This window comes from Danaus plexippus, assembly GCF_018135715.1.
Source record: "Danaus plexippus chromosome 9 unlocalized genomic scaffold, MEX_DaPlex mxdp_24, whole genome shotgun sequence".
Taxonomy (NCBI): domain Eukaryota; kingdom Metazoa; phylum Arthropoda; class Insecta; order Lepidoptera; family Nymphalidae; genus Danaus; species Danaus plexippus.
This window is the reverse complement of record NW_026869847.1, coordinates 2861705-2879074: the sequence shown is the minus strand read 5'-3', so window position 1 is coordinate 2879074 and position 17370 is coordinate 2861705. Positions and strand designations below refer to the sequence as shown.

General features: G+C 30.7%; 2 protein-coding genes across 4 annotated transcripts; both read right to left on the bottom strand.

Annotated features, from left to right (window-relative positions):
• Positions 1-159: 159 nt before the first annotated feature.
• On the bottom strand, positions 160-16993 carry LOC116767772 (uncharacterized). 3 transcript variants are annotated; one of them, XR_009753576.1, is made up of 3 exons: positions 16512-16800; positions 800-2598; positions 160-508 (listed from the first exon to the last, which is right to left on the bottom strand). XR_009753576.1 is itself a non-coding variant. In XM_032658250.2 (2 exons), the coding sequence occupies exons 1-2, from the start codon at positions 16768-16770 to the stop codon at positions 14605-14607; spliced, it is 975 nt and encodes a 324-aa protein (XP_032514141.2). In that variant the 5' UTR covers positions 16771-16993; the 3' UTR covers positions 14498-14604. The 3 variants fall into 3 exon arrangements, 1 of the variants encoding a protein (XP_032514141.2); XR_009753577.1 differs by lacking the exon at positions 16512-16800 and adding an exon at positions 12513-12530; XM_032658250.2 differs by lacking the exons at positions 160-508; positions 800-2598 and adding an exon at positions 14498-15320 and having other exon boundaries at positions 16512-16993.
• On the bottom strand, positions 4966-12603 carry LOC116767285 (interaptin-like). The gene is made up of 3 exons (XM_061527351.1): positions 12513-12603; positions 9587-11226; positions 4966-9400 (listed from the first exon to the last, which is right to left on the bottom strand). The coding sequence occupies exons 1-3, from the start codon at positions 12601-12603 to the stop codon at positions 5084-5086; spliced, it is 6048 nt and encodes a 2015-aa protein (XP_061383335.1). The 3' UTR covers positions 4966-5083.
• Positions 16994-17370: the final 377 nt, after the last annotated feature.

Below are 17370 nucleotides of genomic sequence, written 5' to 3'. Positions count from 1 at the left end.
AGTTTTCAATAAACATCTTATGAATATTAATGAAAGAAAAAATTATATGCTAAGAACCTTTAAAATATTAATTTAATGCTAGAAAAACGCGTGTTTAAAAATTAAATTAAAATGTAATCGGATTTTATTTGCTATGATATAAATTGAAAGGTGTTTGAATTTTTAATAAATAATTGTTTATATTTTAATGTTTTATTAAGAACTTATTAAATAATAATTTTATCAATACATAATCAATATTATATAATACTATTTACAAACGAAAATGTTTGCAGGTTATATAAAAATGGTTTACTTAGGAACACTACGAGTTTCTTAAAACTAATATCACAAGTCTTCAATTATAATGAAAAAATTAATTCTAATATTATGTTTGTTAATCCCACACCTCTCTACATATACCCATGGCGTCTCGTTTGTAGCCGTCCTTACAAGGTTCAGAGATCTTGAAGAACTGCGGCGAATTCAATGGGACAAACCTCGTCGGTTTCAATGTTTGGAGTATGTTCTAAAAGAAAATATAATATTATAATAATCATTCATCTTCACTATCGATAAATTATTTAACTTCAAAACATAAGCTTTTTTACTTTCGCTTTAAACAAGGAGTTTTAACTTCCAAAATACGTGCTTTGGTCTGAGAAGTTTAGTACCACAAGACTTGATCAACATTTTTGATATATTCATATTATCAGATTTAAACTTCGAGCAACGAACAGAGAAAGAGCAATAGTCTCAAACAAATCGTGTACGTGCAAACTTTTACGTTATTTTCATGTCATAATATTAAAATACTTACAATTGGTTCATCGTTAACAGTCTCAATTCTATACAAATTCCCACCATCGTTACCAGGATGAATGTGTCTCGCTTGGCAAACTAAAATTCCACACGTTAAAACTAGCGATAAAAATATTCTAAAAGCCATTTTCACGATGTTTTCGTCCAAACAATATGCTTTATTTGCGACGCTGAGCACCGCGCCCGGTTTTATATAATCAAATGTTATCAGCTGCGTCGTCTACGTCACGTAGGAACCGAACCCTGGCCAGGCTGGTGGGCTTGGCTTCTTATACCCATGTTCCGTCACACTTTGACGCATATGTTGTGTACAAACATGACGACACGCTTCGCAGTATAGATGTGACGCATTCAATTAACCGGCTGAGGAAAAACCGTTGCAAGACGAACAAAAATTGAAAAATTTTAATTACAAATTGTAATACGTGGACTTGGTAATATATAAATCTTATTAAAATATATTTACTTATTCAAATGAATGGTAATATATTCATTCCTGCATACATGTAGTATAAATAATTAATAACAACGTATTTGTCGCTTTCAATCAAGACTTATCTTTTTTCTTTGTAATCTTTTGATCTAAAGAAGATACTACGTATATTGCAGTAGCAATCAATCGTTGTTTTGTTTTCGATCATTTACTGGAATGATAAACAAATGCAGTACCTAGTAATATAAAGTGTTTGTGAATTAATTAAAAACACGTGGATTCAATTCACGCAAGCTCTTATACATTCACCTATCTTTCAATAGTAATCACTATGCTGTTTTATATTCTATAGCATATACTTGTAATTCCCACTTGATATAGATAATAAGTTTTTTATAAGTACATCACTAATAAATTATATAACAACGTTTTATAATCACTGTAACACATTAAAAACTATACCTCAAGAGCGTGCCCTATCGCACGTATGCATATTGTTTGTATACATTTAAATAGAAAGTGTAAATGTATAGAAAAACAAACTGATTAATAATGAAATCTAAGACTTTCGCGAATATTCATTTAAACAAAACTAGTATTTTCGCATTATTACGCGTTATTTTTTCATCTAAAATGACATACTCCCGACGTTTAGTTACTATGCAGCAACCGTGATCACGGGAAGACCTAAGTTACCGAATCGTCGGGAATATGTAGTTTAAAATAATAAAAAACTCGTAGTTATTCGAAAATATATAAATAGATTTATTTTTACTGATTAATGATCACATCCAAACATACAATTACTAAGAGTTTCTTTTTGTTATGGAATTTTAAACATGTTTAATTATAATTCTTCTGTGAGATGCTTTTATATTTAGTAAAGGATTCAATTAGTAAGATATGCAAACTACGACATTTTCCAAACACATTGGGATTTCATTTGCACCAGATAAATTTTAACACGGATTAAGTTCATAAACTACTGAGGTAAGTGATAATAACAATGAGGTGGGAAGTAATATTTCCATGACATTGGAAAATGGTAAATGGATATATTTAGCAGCGTATATACAAATCTTTACGGGACAGCTTCTGTATCTAGGATTAACTTTTTATCACTGATAAATTAAATTAATAATGTGAAACTAAACAACAAACAGTAACCTAAAACCTTATTTCTCATTTGTTTTATTTTTTTCACTGACATATAACTAAAACCCTTTTATTTCACATCATAAAATATTTTTAATTATATTCTCCATAGTACTCCCAATGTGATAAATTAATAAAGTGAACGCTCCGTCGTGGAATACACAGCAGATTTCTGCCCATTACTTCACCAGGGGGACAGTCCTGGAAGGCTGAAATAATAAACACGCTTTAATACATCTGACGCATTCTAAATCAATGTAAATCATTTATTTATCTTACGTGATAGAGAGAAAATTTTATGAATTGTAAATTTTATTAAAAATAATAATCAATAAAGAATTTTGTTTCGTTATAATCATCATCATCTACCTCGGTTAGGAATTTCTAGAATACAAACGGAAAATGATGCAATAACAACACTCGGTTCCAATGAAACGTTACGCTGATAGAACGATGTGGCAGGCGTATTATATGTATTCAATAAAAACAAAAATAAAATCTGAATAGATTATTTATTATATAAAAAAAGATAACAATAATATTAGTGAGATTTTATATTATCACAAATTTTATCCATTTATAATTCAGATATTGATATACATAGATAACAATCAGCGACGGCAAGGACATTTAGTTTTGTCACAAATTCTAAAATTATATAGTTATTATTGTGTTGCACAATGTAAAAGTTTTCTTAGATAGATTATATATTTAAAACTTATTATCATGATTGTTTGTGTCTTGATTGTTACAAAATTCAGAAATTATCTCCGCTTGATCATAATTTTCTTTATTTAGGCTTCTCAAATTAAAGGCAATATCACCATCACCAGATACCACCTTATACTTTGATGTGAAGTCTGTTGTATAAGGATTCTTTGCCACCGTGTCAATAATGGCATCTTGGAAATATGAATAAGGCACTTTCGGTATGGTATTTTTCATTATAGGTTCGGGCTGGAACTGTTGCCAGTGGTGATTGTTTCGTTGAGATATCCTTTGATGCCTTATGTTTGAATCAAAATCATTAGTCCGTCGTGATCTTGGTATTTCCGCGAAGATTCTTGGATACACTGGAGGTAGGAATCGAACTGGCGGAATGCGGTTATATGACGCTAATATTTGAGTTTGTGGGTTTAAGTAGCGTACATTATTATGATTGATCAAATTATACCCTATCCCGTCCTCATCTGTTACTGAATTTGTCCCATATATTTCATTACTGTACAGTGAGTTAAAGTACTTTTGTGCATTGTTATATCCAAAATTGAGATTATTCTCAGAGTACGGGTCTCTAAGATGGTTTTGGTCTTCCGAAATGGCTTCCACGATGTTAGTATCGACGTTTTCGGGACATAATCGTAAATTAACATCTTCATATTCCTCACCACTGGTTTCTTCGTCTTTCATTGGACCAACGGTTTCTATAATCAATGTATTAGGTTTTCCATACTGCTCGTTGGCTTGCGAACTACAAATGAGAATAGTTTGAAATAAAATTAATACTTTTACAACGAACTGCACCATGATTTAAAGTCATATAGACACTATTTTAAATATCTGCATAATTTGTAGTAAATAATATTCAGGAGTATCATATTACGAATTCCTATTTCGCTGCAATTGCTGTAAGTTAAATAAATTATAGATATAGCTATAAAGAAGATGTTTAAATTATATTTTAAATATTTAAGAGACCAAGATCATGTGATTTAAATAATTGATTTTTTTTTATATTTTATAATGCGTCTACCATTCACTTACTAGAAATATTTAAAACCAGCACATTAATTTAGAGAAAACTAAGATTTTCGGATATACTACGCGTTTTTATTATTTTAAAACAACATACTCTGAACGTCTCGGTTCATTAGGGGCAGACGAGATGAAAAATCATTTCTCATCTCGTCTCCTGCTCATAACGGTTGCTGCAAGGGAGCCTTAGCATTACTATCAGCTCTATTAATATTGTTAATGTAATTTTTATAATTATAATTCAATTTCAAACAATTCTATATTTGCATTTACACTCTCAAATTAAAGATATGAGTAACAATATTTTGCAAGAAAAAGAGTTTTATAATTATTACCTAAAATGAGAGACAATTTAGTTAAAATCTATATGTTTAATTAACTATAAAATAAGTATAGTTTTTATGGTAATAATTTAAATTATAATAAAAAATCGTATGTATTAAAAACGCTAATCTCCCACACGTCACTACCTATTATTATAACGTCCTATTGAACGTTATATTGGAGTCCTAAACGCCAATGACTACTAGTTACTATCGCTTATTATAACGGAAAGAGTCATTTTCTGACTATTCAATACGAATATAATATGGTAAGAAAGCCAAATATTGATTAGTTTTATTCAATATGAATAAAACCAATCTATTTATCTTAATATTATGAAATACTCTTCCTACAACAAGAGAATTCCATATTATTTATTGCGCAAGTTTCAACCCAATAATTATTAAAGTAGTAAACAGTGTTACTATTATATTAAAAATATTCTGAAGTAAAATTATTAGTATTATAATACTTTTTTATAAATTTGCTGAAGAATAGAATTAAAAGGAAAGTAGAATAAATAAATTTCAATCATAAACTTTTTATTTAATCTCTTGTGATGTGTTAACGTGCTGTTATGTTGAAGACCCGTCACGATAATGTTAAAAGGCTGTTTTAATCATGAACATGGACAGGAACCTGGTTATGATTGTGTGATTTTTGAATTTTCATAACTGGTACATCATCTATATTCATTGCTTCTCTTTTCATGTTCGTATAATACATTCCATTTTCATCTTGAGATTTAAACGCTGAGCCAGTGATGTGTGACTTTGCTAAGCTCCCTGAAACCACGGAAGGTGAACAGCTTAAAAGCAAGGGTATGCCGCAACCTCCGGAATTAGCTGTCGGGAAAACTCCCACAGCGCCCGTTCCTGCACCGGATAAAGGTAATGCAGTTCCAAATCTTGCTACTCCTGAAGGGTGGCTAAAGTATTGATTATGAAAACCAAAATCTTTAACGGATTTAGTAAATGGTTCCCTCATGTTCATACGCATGCTTGATTCGATTGAGCTATCAATATCAGATGGCTTTCCTTGATGATACATGAGCATATGATCATGTAATCTCGATCTCATAGACGGATAATCGTGGCCGTGTGTATCTTGATCACCGAATTCCTGTTTGGGGGCTACTCTGTGGAAATGGTTTCTAAAGTGTGGGTTGAAGTCATACTCTTGATGAATTTCTGGTGTTGTTTTATAAAAATTTGAGAAATGATTGTTATGTTGTTTTGATTGAACCCATCGCATTGCTTGTGTATCGTCCAAGTGATGATTATCAACGAGTGGCCTTGTTTCATAGTCTTGAATATTTCTCGCATTAGCCACCTCGCCGGGAATGTTCTGTTCATCCTCATATTCACTGTTTTTGGAAGTAGCTATGTCTGAGGAAGATTTATATGTTTTTTGGAAATCATCTTGAAGTTGCTTTTCAGTATCCCAAGGCAATGCATAGGAATTATGAAAATGCTGATGTTCTAAGTGTTCTGAACCCAAATTTTCTGAATTAATTCTCATATTCATACGTTCATTGAGTGCCTTTTGTCTTTCATTAAATTCAAATGTATTCATTGAAGGAACTATTCTATATTCGGGCATGGATTTATATGTATTTAAATTTAATTGTTGCTTTTCTTTTGGCGTTTGCAAATTTGGATTGTAATTTTTATGTGATATTTGATCTTTCGTTAAAGCAACGTAAGTCTGATCATCCAAAGGATATTCCGCATTATTAGTTCTACTCCATGTTTCACTATTTAAACCTGAATTCATTTTAGGATCATTTATATTCAAAAATCCTTTTTCATTTAGATTTTGTGGAAATCTCATGAATCCTTGGTTTTTTAAGTGAAAGTCTTCATTTTGTGACTGAACTTTATCAAATTTCATTGTCTGTATCTCTTTACTGTCAAATTCATTTAAAGATTTAAATGTCTGTGCTGTGTCTATTGGTATGGCATGATTATTTAAATTCCATCTCTGTTCATCATATTGGTTATGTGACAATCTTATGTTTGCATTCTCAACTTTGTTCGTTGGCATAGACATCATGTCATCATTATGTAAATCTGCATTACTTTTAACCTGAAACTTGTGTTTGTCCGAAATATTATCTGGACTTAACTTTATGTGTGTATCTGGACTCTCATTTAATTTTATTATTTCATTTTCATTTCCAGACATTTTTTTCCCTGATTCTTCAGGCAAGGCATCTTGGGTTTTAGTAATTGCAAGTTGTTCCGAAGTCATTGACATCGCCTTATCGCCTTGCGTTTCAGGAACAGATTTCAATAATTGCATTGTGTGATCTTCAGTTATGGTGTCACTATCCAAATTGTTCTTTAGAGAGTTTTGTATATCCTGCTCTTCATTAACTTCTATTTTGCTATTTTCATTTTCTGACAGTCTCATTATAACTTCTTTATCTTTTAATGGTTGTCGATCATCAGTTGTTTGGTCTTTATCTGCTTGTAATTGAATCATTTGATTTACCTGAATTTCAGGCACAGATTTTGATAGCTGTGAGATGTGATGATTAAGTTCTTCTTGGTTTTCTGGACTATTTAAAAGAAAATCATGAAGTTCGTGCTTTTCATTTAATGTAATAAGATCATTTTGATTTTCGGCAAACTTCATTTTGTCATTGTTTTGTTTTAAAGAATTTTGTTCTTTGGTCATTTCAACTTTGTCTGATGAAACAGACACAATGTCATCAATACGAAGTTCTGGCACCGATTTTGGTAATTGTAATTGTTTTGTGTTGCTATCTTCAAAATAGTTTTTAGTGTCCGATATCGTCGAATCGAGATGGTAATTCTCCTGTTTAGTGTTTAGCGTTAGTTCGTCATTTTTATTTTCGGACAATCTCATGCTACCCTCTTTTTGTTTTAAATGTTGTTCATCACTTTTTTCAATTTCATCTAGCGGACTCAACACTCCTTCCGCAACATGAAAATCAAGAACCGATTTCGCTAAATGTAAACTTTGATCTTTTATCTGTTCACCAATATCTAAACTTGTTGTCAAAGGTACATGAGTTTGATGATTTTTATCAATATCTATTTTGTCATTTTGGCTTTCTGAAATTCTCATATTTTCTTGTTTTTGTAAGGATTGTTGTTCGACAGCTTCTTCAATTTTATCTGACGGTGACGACACCAAGTCATCGAAATTAAATTCATGAGCAGATTTCAGTAACTGTGGTGCATTTTGATCTTCAGAATGTTTTTCTACATCTGAACTCATAGTAAGATGATCTTTAAGTTCGTTGTTTTCATTCATATGCAATTTCTCATGTTGATTCTGTGAAAACCTCATCTTATTTTCATCTTCTTTTAGAAAGTGATCATTGTTTTCTTCTGTTTTGTCGGTTGGAATTGATATAGTTTTATCAACTGCAATTTCAGGAACAGATTTCGTTAGCTGTGAAATGTGGTCTTGTTGTTGCTTCTCGATATCTACTTCAGAAACCTGAAGGTCATGGTTTTCATTAATTTGTACATCTCGGATTTCAGATTGCCTCAACTGTCCTTCTTCTTTTGTCCACTTCAAGGAATCATCTTCATAAATCTTTTCAACCTTATCAGATGGCATGGCCACCGTTTTATCAGTATGAAGTTCAGATACAGATTTGGGTAAGTCTAAAGCATTATATTCTTCAATTGCCTCTTTTTTTTCTGAGCTTATAGAGGAAAGATCTTGAGTGTTCTGGTTATCATTTTCATTTAATTTTAATATGTCATTTTGATTTTCTGACCACCTCATGCTATCCTCTTCATTCATTAAGGTACGTTGTTTGTTAGTATTTTCTGTTTCCTCCAATTTCTTAGGAATTATTGCATCAACATTAGGTTCCAGGACGGATTTTGGTAGCAATGAAATTTTTTTAGATCCAGCGAGATCTTCCGGCTGATTTTCCTTTTCAGATTCTGAAGTAAGAGGCATAGGTAAACTATGGTTTTCTTCAATTCGTAATTTATCATTTTGATTTTGTGACAATCTCATATTTTCTTCATCGATAAATGCAGAATTTTCTCCAGTCATTCTAGGTTCATCTGACGGCATTGACAGAATTTCCTCGTCATGTAATTCGGATGCCGATTTAGAAATTTGTAAAGTATCTGCAAGCTGCTTTTTGTCATCTGAATTCATCGTAATCTGGTTATGCGTTTCCTGTTTTCCATTTAAATCAAATTTCCGGTCTTGATCTTGTGACAGCCTCATTTTGTCTTTATCCGATAAATTTGTTAAAACATCATGATGTTTTTGCATAGAATTCCGAGTTTCATAATCTTCGAAATGATTTTCAATATTAGAACTTATTGATTGATGATCGTTTACTTCCGGATTTCTATCAACGTGTACTTTCTCATTTTGATTGACCGATATTCTCATATTATCTTCATTTTCTTTTAAATAATGTTGATTGTTTGACATTTCAATATCATCAGACGGGATTGATATCATTTGATCTGACACAGATTTTAACATATGTGATTCCTCAGGGTAAGTATCACTCAAAGTTTTTATAACATTAGCATAATTTTCATCCTGATTTTGTGATCTTAATTTGGTTTCATAGTTCAAGATGTTCTCATCAGTGTCAAGTTTTTTCGACGATCCCATTTCCTCGCTCTGTATTTCGGAAACAGCCTTCATTTGCTCTAATATTTCATCTTCTTTTTCAGACACTTCTTTAGAGTTCAACGTGTGCAATGATGTCTTAGGGGTTTCCGAATTATGTCTAAGTCGATCAATAGGATCAGAAAGATAATATGAGTTTTCTGTTTCTGCCATACTTTTAAATTGTGTTGCTGACTGATCATTATCACTTTCAGATGTAGATATACGCATGTGATCAGAATCTTTGTGTTCAAAACTGCCTACTGCCAGTTCAGGTTGATTTAATAAAGACTTATCTTGATCCAACTGTAACATTGATTGTTCATATTCAAAATTACTACTCTTGTCAGATATTTCTGGTACATTCTTGGATTGTATTAAAAAATGATCACCGTAATTTTTATCAAGTTCTTCTTTTTCTTCTTGTCTAACGAGTTTCATTAGTGTTAATTTTTCGTTATTATGAATACGTCCTTCATTGCTGGTTAGTACTTGTTTTTCCTTCAACGAAGTAGGCAACTCCATTTCTTCTTTAGCTGTCTCTAGATGATCATTATCTAGCTGCGAAGATTTTTCCAGGAATTCATTACTGGAAAACATTACTGCTCTAGAATCTTCAGATTTTTTATCATTTTTCTCCGTTTCTATATCGCCTTGCTCAGGAATCATCAAAGCATCTTTTTCTTTTTCTGATGCTTCAATAACCGATGATTTAGCCATAAAATTGTCCTTAGAGTTCTCTAAATTTCCGTAATTAACATGATCATCAGATTTTAAATTATAAGCTTTGTAGTTATCTACAGTATGGTGATGACTTTTTACAGCTTCTGTTGGATCCATTTGATGTTCTAAAGTTTCCTCTACCGTTTTCAGTTCCTTTTCAGGTAAAACACTTCTTTGTATTTCCAGATGTGGATCAAATTTACGTATTTGCTCCGACTCTGGTTCTTGTTTTTCAATGGAAGACCAAAACTGAATGGCCTCCTTTGGTGATTTTTCATGATTGTCATCTGTACTCTCACTTGGAATTTTTTCAAGTTCTAAATCTTCACTTAAGGTTGGTAAAGAATCGGCAAATTTAAAAGTGTTTTCTGAATTATCTTTAGATTCTTCTGACCTAGCATTTTTGGAATTGATTTCACTTTTTAAACTATCACTATGAAGCAACATGTTTTCCTCCATAGTAATGGTAGGAGAAGTAAACATATTTGAATTTTTTTCCATACTTACGTCGGAATCTATCTTAGATTTCTGTTCAGAAATTCCAAAAACTTCACGTGAAACCGGGTTTATATAAAGTTCGGCGATATTTTCTGAGTTATCTTTAATAAATTGAGTATGAACTTTTTCGTTATCTTCCAATAGCTCTGCTTCGCGCGAATTTTCTTTTTTTATACTGTCGATCACAGGTAAAGAATGATAATTATCAGATTTGAAGGCATCTTCTATATTCTTAACTATCTCAAAATTCCTTTGTATATTGTTGATTGCCTCTTTCCACTTAGTAATACTTTCTTCATCAACTGTTTTAGGCAATTCTAAATTTTTTTCTTTGGTAACTTGATAATCCATTGATTCCAAGTTGTCTTCTATATGTTCCAAAGCCTCTCTTGCTACCTCAATATCATGATGTAAGTCGCTATTGGTTTCTACGTCTTCAATATTTGTATTTCCCATTTTTGGGGTAAAAATTTGCATTTTCTTTAAATCTCTTTGTACAAATTCCATTGCTTCTTTAGCCATTCTAATACTATTCTCTATATCGTTGTCAGCTTTCTGCATTTTCATACAGGAACTTTTGACACCACTCTTTGTACCAACAACAGGTTCATGATCACATAGTTTAAACTTGACCTTCTCTCTACACTTTTCACCTGGCTCTGAGTGTGCCATTTCCTCATCTGAATCACGGTAGATATGATAGCCAAACTTTTTCTTTATAACTATAGGTTTCTTGAAATTCCTTGACACTCCATTGTTTGCTTTTTGACTGTTGTAAATAGAGCTTCCTTCAATCCCATGCTCCAGGGATAAATCAGATGTATCAGGAAAAACTGATTTTCTTTCTCGTTTTGTACCTAATGGTAATTTATTAACCGAAGATTCAATAAAATCTCCTTGATATACTGGCACTGCAATTGCAAATGTCACCAAAGAACATAGCACAATGAAAGACTTCATCGTATTGTGCTATCCCAGTTCTGATGGTAAGATTCACCAGACACTGGCATTTATACAAGAATATCACATAAACTTTCATCCGAACAAAAACAAAACAAAACGTGCCTAATAACTACCATGATTATAAACTTAAAGAAATGCTGAAATGTCTTTTCCGCATTACTAATACCGAAACATTTACTGAATTTTATTATATATATTATTCTCTTTGTTATTTAACAATAACGTTACATTAAGAAAAAAGAAAATATATGATATAATTGAATATAAATTAAAATTATTATATTAATCATATAAATATTTCGCATTTTTTACGTTTCTATGAATAACAAAAAAAGAGAGAGTTAATGGGTTTCCCGATACGATAAAATTAATATGGATGCATTATTAACAGGACTCGAACTATTCATGAATCGAAGAATAGTAGTCAAATATGTTGGTGTTGTTAATTTTACTTATTATACATAAAATACTGACGTAAGCGCTGTAGGACTAACTCCAGACACTTAGTACAAGCCATTAATTGTTATTTAAAGACTTAAGTCTATTCGAAAACACGCAAAATATTTTTTCTTATATCTATCATCATATACAACACTTGCTTAATATTTAACTAACAACACAAAAAATGTGAGTTATTGATTAAAAAACTGAATATTTTTTTTACTATATAGTTTATTTACGATACATAAAAAATTGCGTTGTCTGAATTAATTAAATTATTTTCTTCGGTTTTGATCACTTCTATTAACATTGATATTTATTATGTTCTGCATTTTTTCTTTCATATCGTTTTATTCCCTACATTTTCTCCCGCTTTATATGTGATTTTATGGGAAACAATTATTATTCATTCTACATGCAATAACTTATATTAAAGGTTTAAATTTCTTTTGTGTAGGCTAATTTTTAAAGGTGCTTTTCAGTCTAACTATATTTTATATTTAATTGAAACATGCAACGTGTTATTACGTAATTTACATCAGACATAAATATAACGAGCTCACAAACGAACTCACTCGAAATAGGTTCGTCGTGGATTTGTACGCGGTAGAATTGGGAGCGATAGGGCCTGTCCAGAACTAATATCAATTCATTCTTGAAACGTACTTCGAAGGCAGCCCTAGTAGGTTCCTTTCAAGTTTGGTTAGGTAGAGAGAGAGGAGCTTGGACGTGGAGGTGAGCGTTTAACGCGCTTTAGATAGATAGATTAGATACGGGCCCCTTAAAATTATACCTCGGTCGCGGCACTGTTGAAGGTCCTTTCCCTGCAGCGCGATGGGCCCGATACCCGCACGGTGAATCCATTGAACGCTAGGAGGTTTCATCTTTATAGATATCTTCGTTGAAACATATAATGAAACAGTAACAACAGATTTGAATATTAAAAATAAATACTTCGTTATATGTTTCATTCACATAATTAGTTAATGTTTTTGAAACTATTGTATGAGTCCTGTTTTGTGTTGATGCCAAGATAAAGACGGTTCCTCACTGTCAAAATGAACCACTATTTCTATCCTTTAAAAAACCTTTGAACGAATTCGAAGGAACATTTACTACCAATTTTATATCGATATAAAACATATATATGTATATATTATACAAGTTTTATTTGTATGTAAACATCATTCTAGTAAGAGATAAAATTTACTTAAATTATAGCACGTTTTATTTATTATGCATTATTTATTACTCTTATATGTATATGTGCACAAACCCCAAAATTAATATAAGAAAGAAATACTCTTTTCTAATTTAACTCGTTACGTTTCTGTAAATTTTTTGGACTTAAAAAATTTGGGTAGTTAAATCGTCTGTAATTACTTCCAGATTTATAACTCATCCGATTTACAATACATACTAAGGTACCAACTTGTCAAAGAAGTGATAAAAATATTAACGTACAATATATATATGTTAAAATTAATATAATCTTTAGAACATCATATAAAAAAATATCTGAGTATTAAAAGCAATAAATGCTTATGTATATAAATTAATTCAATAGAACAAAATCGAAATACGAATTTATTTTATTTTCTTGAAGGCATTATTCAAGGCGATATTATAAAGAGGCCACACGTATTAATGACAAAGCAAAATTCCACCGGTGTTGAGTCTCATGGCGTCGTCAGCAAATTACTTTCTGTTGCATTAATTGTGAAATGTATGTACACTTAAATTGACATAAAAATTATCACGTATAAACATATTTACTACTGTACTTTACAAAATACGAAAGGAAGGAAGTTTTCTAATTTGATTCGAATTCAATTTTTTCATTGATTTATAAATTTTATTAATAATTTATTTATTTTGCGTTACAGAGATTCCTTAAAAAATTACACTGAGTTGAAATCAATCTTTGAACTCGACATATAACGGTTACAAAACACAATTAGGTACACTATGTGCCCATTTGTCGATTTTTTGCAATACATGAATACTACAACGCTGTTTGTATCTTAGCCGTAATGATAGAAAGGAAATAATATATTTTTATTATATTTCATGTTATTATCCACGACTTTCGGAAACTTGTGATGAAGTAAAATTTGTGTGGTTTCTCCGATAAGGTATAATTAAAACATATTAAAAATATGCCTCCGAATTTGTAACGTTCCAAACCGATTCTAATCCAAAAAAACTATAATTTGTATTTTTGCTTAAAGGAATATAAAGAAAAAAGTTAAGAAGAAATAAATTTCCATCCTGAACATACGGATGTTATTTTGTACCTTCAACATAAAGAGAGCGAATTAACGACTTAAAAAGTCGATAATTAAATGTAAAAAAAAAACTCTTATTTTAAAAAGTCACTTCCAATAAATTTCAATGTTTCTGTTATTAATGAATAAAAATAATTTATACATTATCAGCAGTTATAAGCAATAAAATTACTTTTTAACTTTTATTCTTTTTTTAACTTGATACCTTTTTAACCTAACCTAACCAATAGGATAATAAAGCAAAATATTTGTATGTACACAATGTGCTTTAATCTATTGTTATCAATTTAATTAAAAATATCATAAAAAATGCTTTAAAGTTTTAGTTACACATAATTATAACTAGGTATAAAAAAAAATATAAGGTTATTTTTATAAGAAAATAGAATGCTTATTTGAAATATATACTTTTTTTTTTGCGTATATTTATTCAGCCAGAAAAGAAATCACCTAGTACAGTAAATGAAAGAAATAAAAGTATTTTAAATAAATGGATTTATTATTTGTTCAATATATGATTTCTTTTTAAATTACATTCAATTCAAAGGATCTTATTTAGGTAATTTATTAATAATAATATAATAAGTAATGATATAATTAATAATTTTCATTAAATTTAGCAGAGGGATTTTTAACTGGGGCACTGTTTTCTTGAAGATTCTCTTCTCTATTTGGATGAACCACTTCGCTGTCTTCTACCCCTCGATAATCTATCGACGGTGCTCCAATAAAGTTAGAAGGATATAGATGGGGTTCCGCTCTAGAGATGCGACCAGACACTATAGACGGTGTACAACTGAAGAAGAGAGGGACATTACAACCTCCCACATTAGAATTGGGTAGAACGCCATAAGCTGGTCCAACTTGAGCTATTTGTCCCGTTAGTCCAGCAAGATTTGCAGTGTTTATTGGTAAATAAGACGATATAGCTTGTGGAGCTATCACTGGAGCTGAAACTACGGTAGGCAGTAACTTTTTGGCGAATCTCGCAGAAGATATGCTATCGATGAAATTCCCGTCCGAATAACTCATGATTTCCCTATCATCGTCATAAGGATTATCTGAGCGATATAAACCTGAAAATTCTGGATACGCGTAGCCGTAAGAATAACTGTATCTCCCCGGTCCAGGTACGAAGTTATTCTGATACATGGGTTCCGATGATAAATACCCAGACGAGGATGAGGCTGAGGCAGCAGCTTGACATGGCGTCTTATAATGAGAATTTCCATTCAATTTTTTATTCCTCATAAAGTCAATTTGTTCTTTATCGTATGGGTAGTAATTAGTTTGTTTTTCATCTTCCACTGGAGCTGTAAATGACAATTTCACAACCGCAGCACAAATACACAGTCTAACCACCGCCTTCATTATATCAAAATTATGCTAATGGCAACAACAATCGTCAATAAGTCATATTTATACATTTTTATGCAATATGCAAGTTTTCGGTCAAAGACATACTTTATGCGGAGTATTGAAATTCGAAATTAAACCTTATGGTTGTGAGACTGTAAAATTTTTCGCTTAGTCGAACGAATAAAGCACAGTAGTGCATCGTTGCATAATAAAACAGGTTATTTCTTTTGTTTTCGTTAATAAATATATCATGACCTACATAACATTAACGTGTTTGTGGATATAAAAAGATCCCTATAAAAAATAATACATTTTATTCTTTTTCTAGTTGGTATGTATCCAAATAGGTTTTAAGACAACAAAACATTCTTTTGAAAAATCATGACTCTTAATTGTGTACAGCTTATCTTTAAAAAATCTTTTGTTAAACAAAAGGTAACGAAAAGTGGAATACCTAAATATTTAATCTAATGTATATTGCTTCTTAGTTGTTAGAAAATATGTAAAAATTTCAATAAAATCAGTAAAACATAAATTACATAAACTTTCTCCTCACCAAAAATATAAAGAAATGCATAAAAATGTCAACATTTTAAAGAATTTTTTTCGTGATTTTGATGTTTATTTTGCTTCCATACTATATTTTTACAAGGAGTGTTATGTTCTTTATGAAACCTTAAGTACTTAATTTTGATTTTGGAATTATATTTCATTTTTATCATCTCCTTAATTTTACTTAATTTATATGAAGAAGTAATAATTATTTCTTGTTTTTTATTTACTTTAATACGTAAATAAGAATATTACGTTTTCATTTCATGTTAAGGATCCTTGACATACATATAAATTTGAATTCAGTAACGATTTAATCTGTTAAATCTGCTTGCATGAACTAAATTAAATAAATATTAATTCATCTAGTCATTCTTTGTTTGTCTGTTTATTTATCACTTTAACTATGATATTTTCTGTTTCTTTTTGTCCAAAGAGGTAGTCGAATTATTATACCTCTACTGCATATTGGTAGCTAAATTAATCATGATACTATTAAATGTGGTCTTTACAACTGACTCGATGGATATCATACTTGAAGGTTTAAAGATTAATAATAGTTAAATAAAATGTTTCGTTAATTTTGCACTCACTGGGACACATGTGGACCGTGACACACTTCTTGCTGTATTCATCTCTGATGAAGCCAGCCGAACATCTACAGCCAACCTTACACTCCCACTTGAAGTAGCACGCCGCACCGGGCATAACCAGATATTTCAAATTGACACACGTCGGCGGACATTTCCAGCCACAGAGCGAGTATTCTTCATTATCATTCAGACAAGTGGACGTTCTATAGACCAAAGCAGCCCTTATCAATAACACTACATAAAAACAGCGAATATACATTCTTACGAAAATTATACTTCCATGTTTTTGATTTTATCGGTAGAGTAATAACATATAAAATTTATTGAGATTTGTTTATTGAATAATGTAAAAGTGAAATAATATATATGGGCCCGTTGTTTCGATGATAATTGAGCATGACATAAGTGGAAAAATTGCTATAACTACTTATAGAAATACCTATAAAATCGTCCATAGAACTTACTACCTCCAAAAAAATAAAAATAAAGAGGATGTAGTGTATAAAAATATACATGAAATCGCCTTCTCTTTTATAGAAAACACGGTCTGATTACAAAAAAAAACCTTATTTTTTCTTAATTATAAATAATTTTAGAAAAATCTAAGTTTGTTTATTTGTTTCATATATATTACGAAATATTTAAATATCAAAGAATTTTAAAATAATAAAAAATATCATTCTTATTTTAAATATATGTAATTTAAAATAAGAATAATATTTTTACCATCTCAACGTGACTTAAATATTATAAATTAACAAAACGTGTCTTAGATTAGAAGCTGCCTTATCTAACATAATGATAAATTAATCCATAAGTTATGAAGCGAGGAAGCTGCATTATCTACATATATATAGAA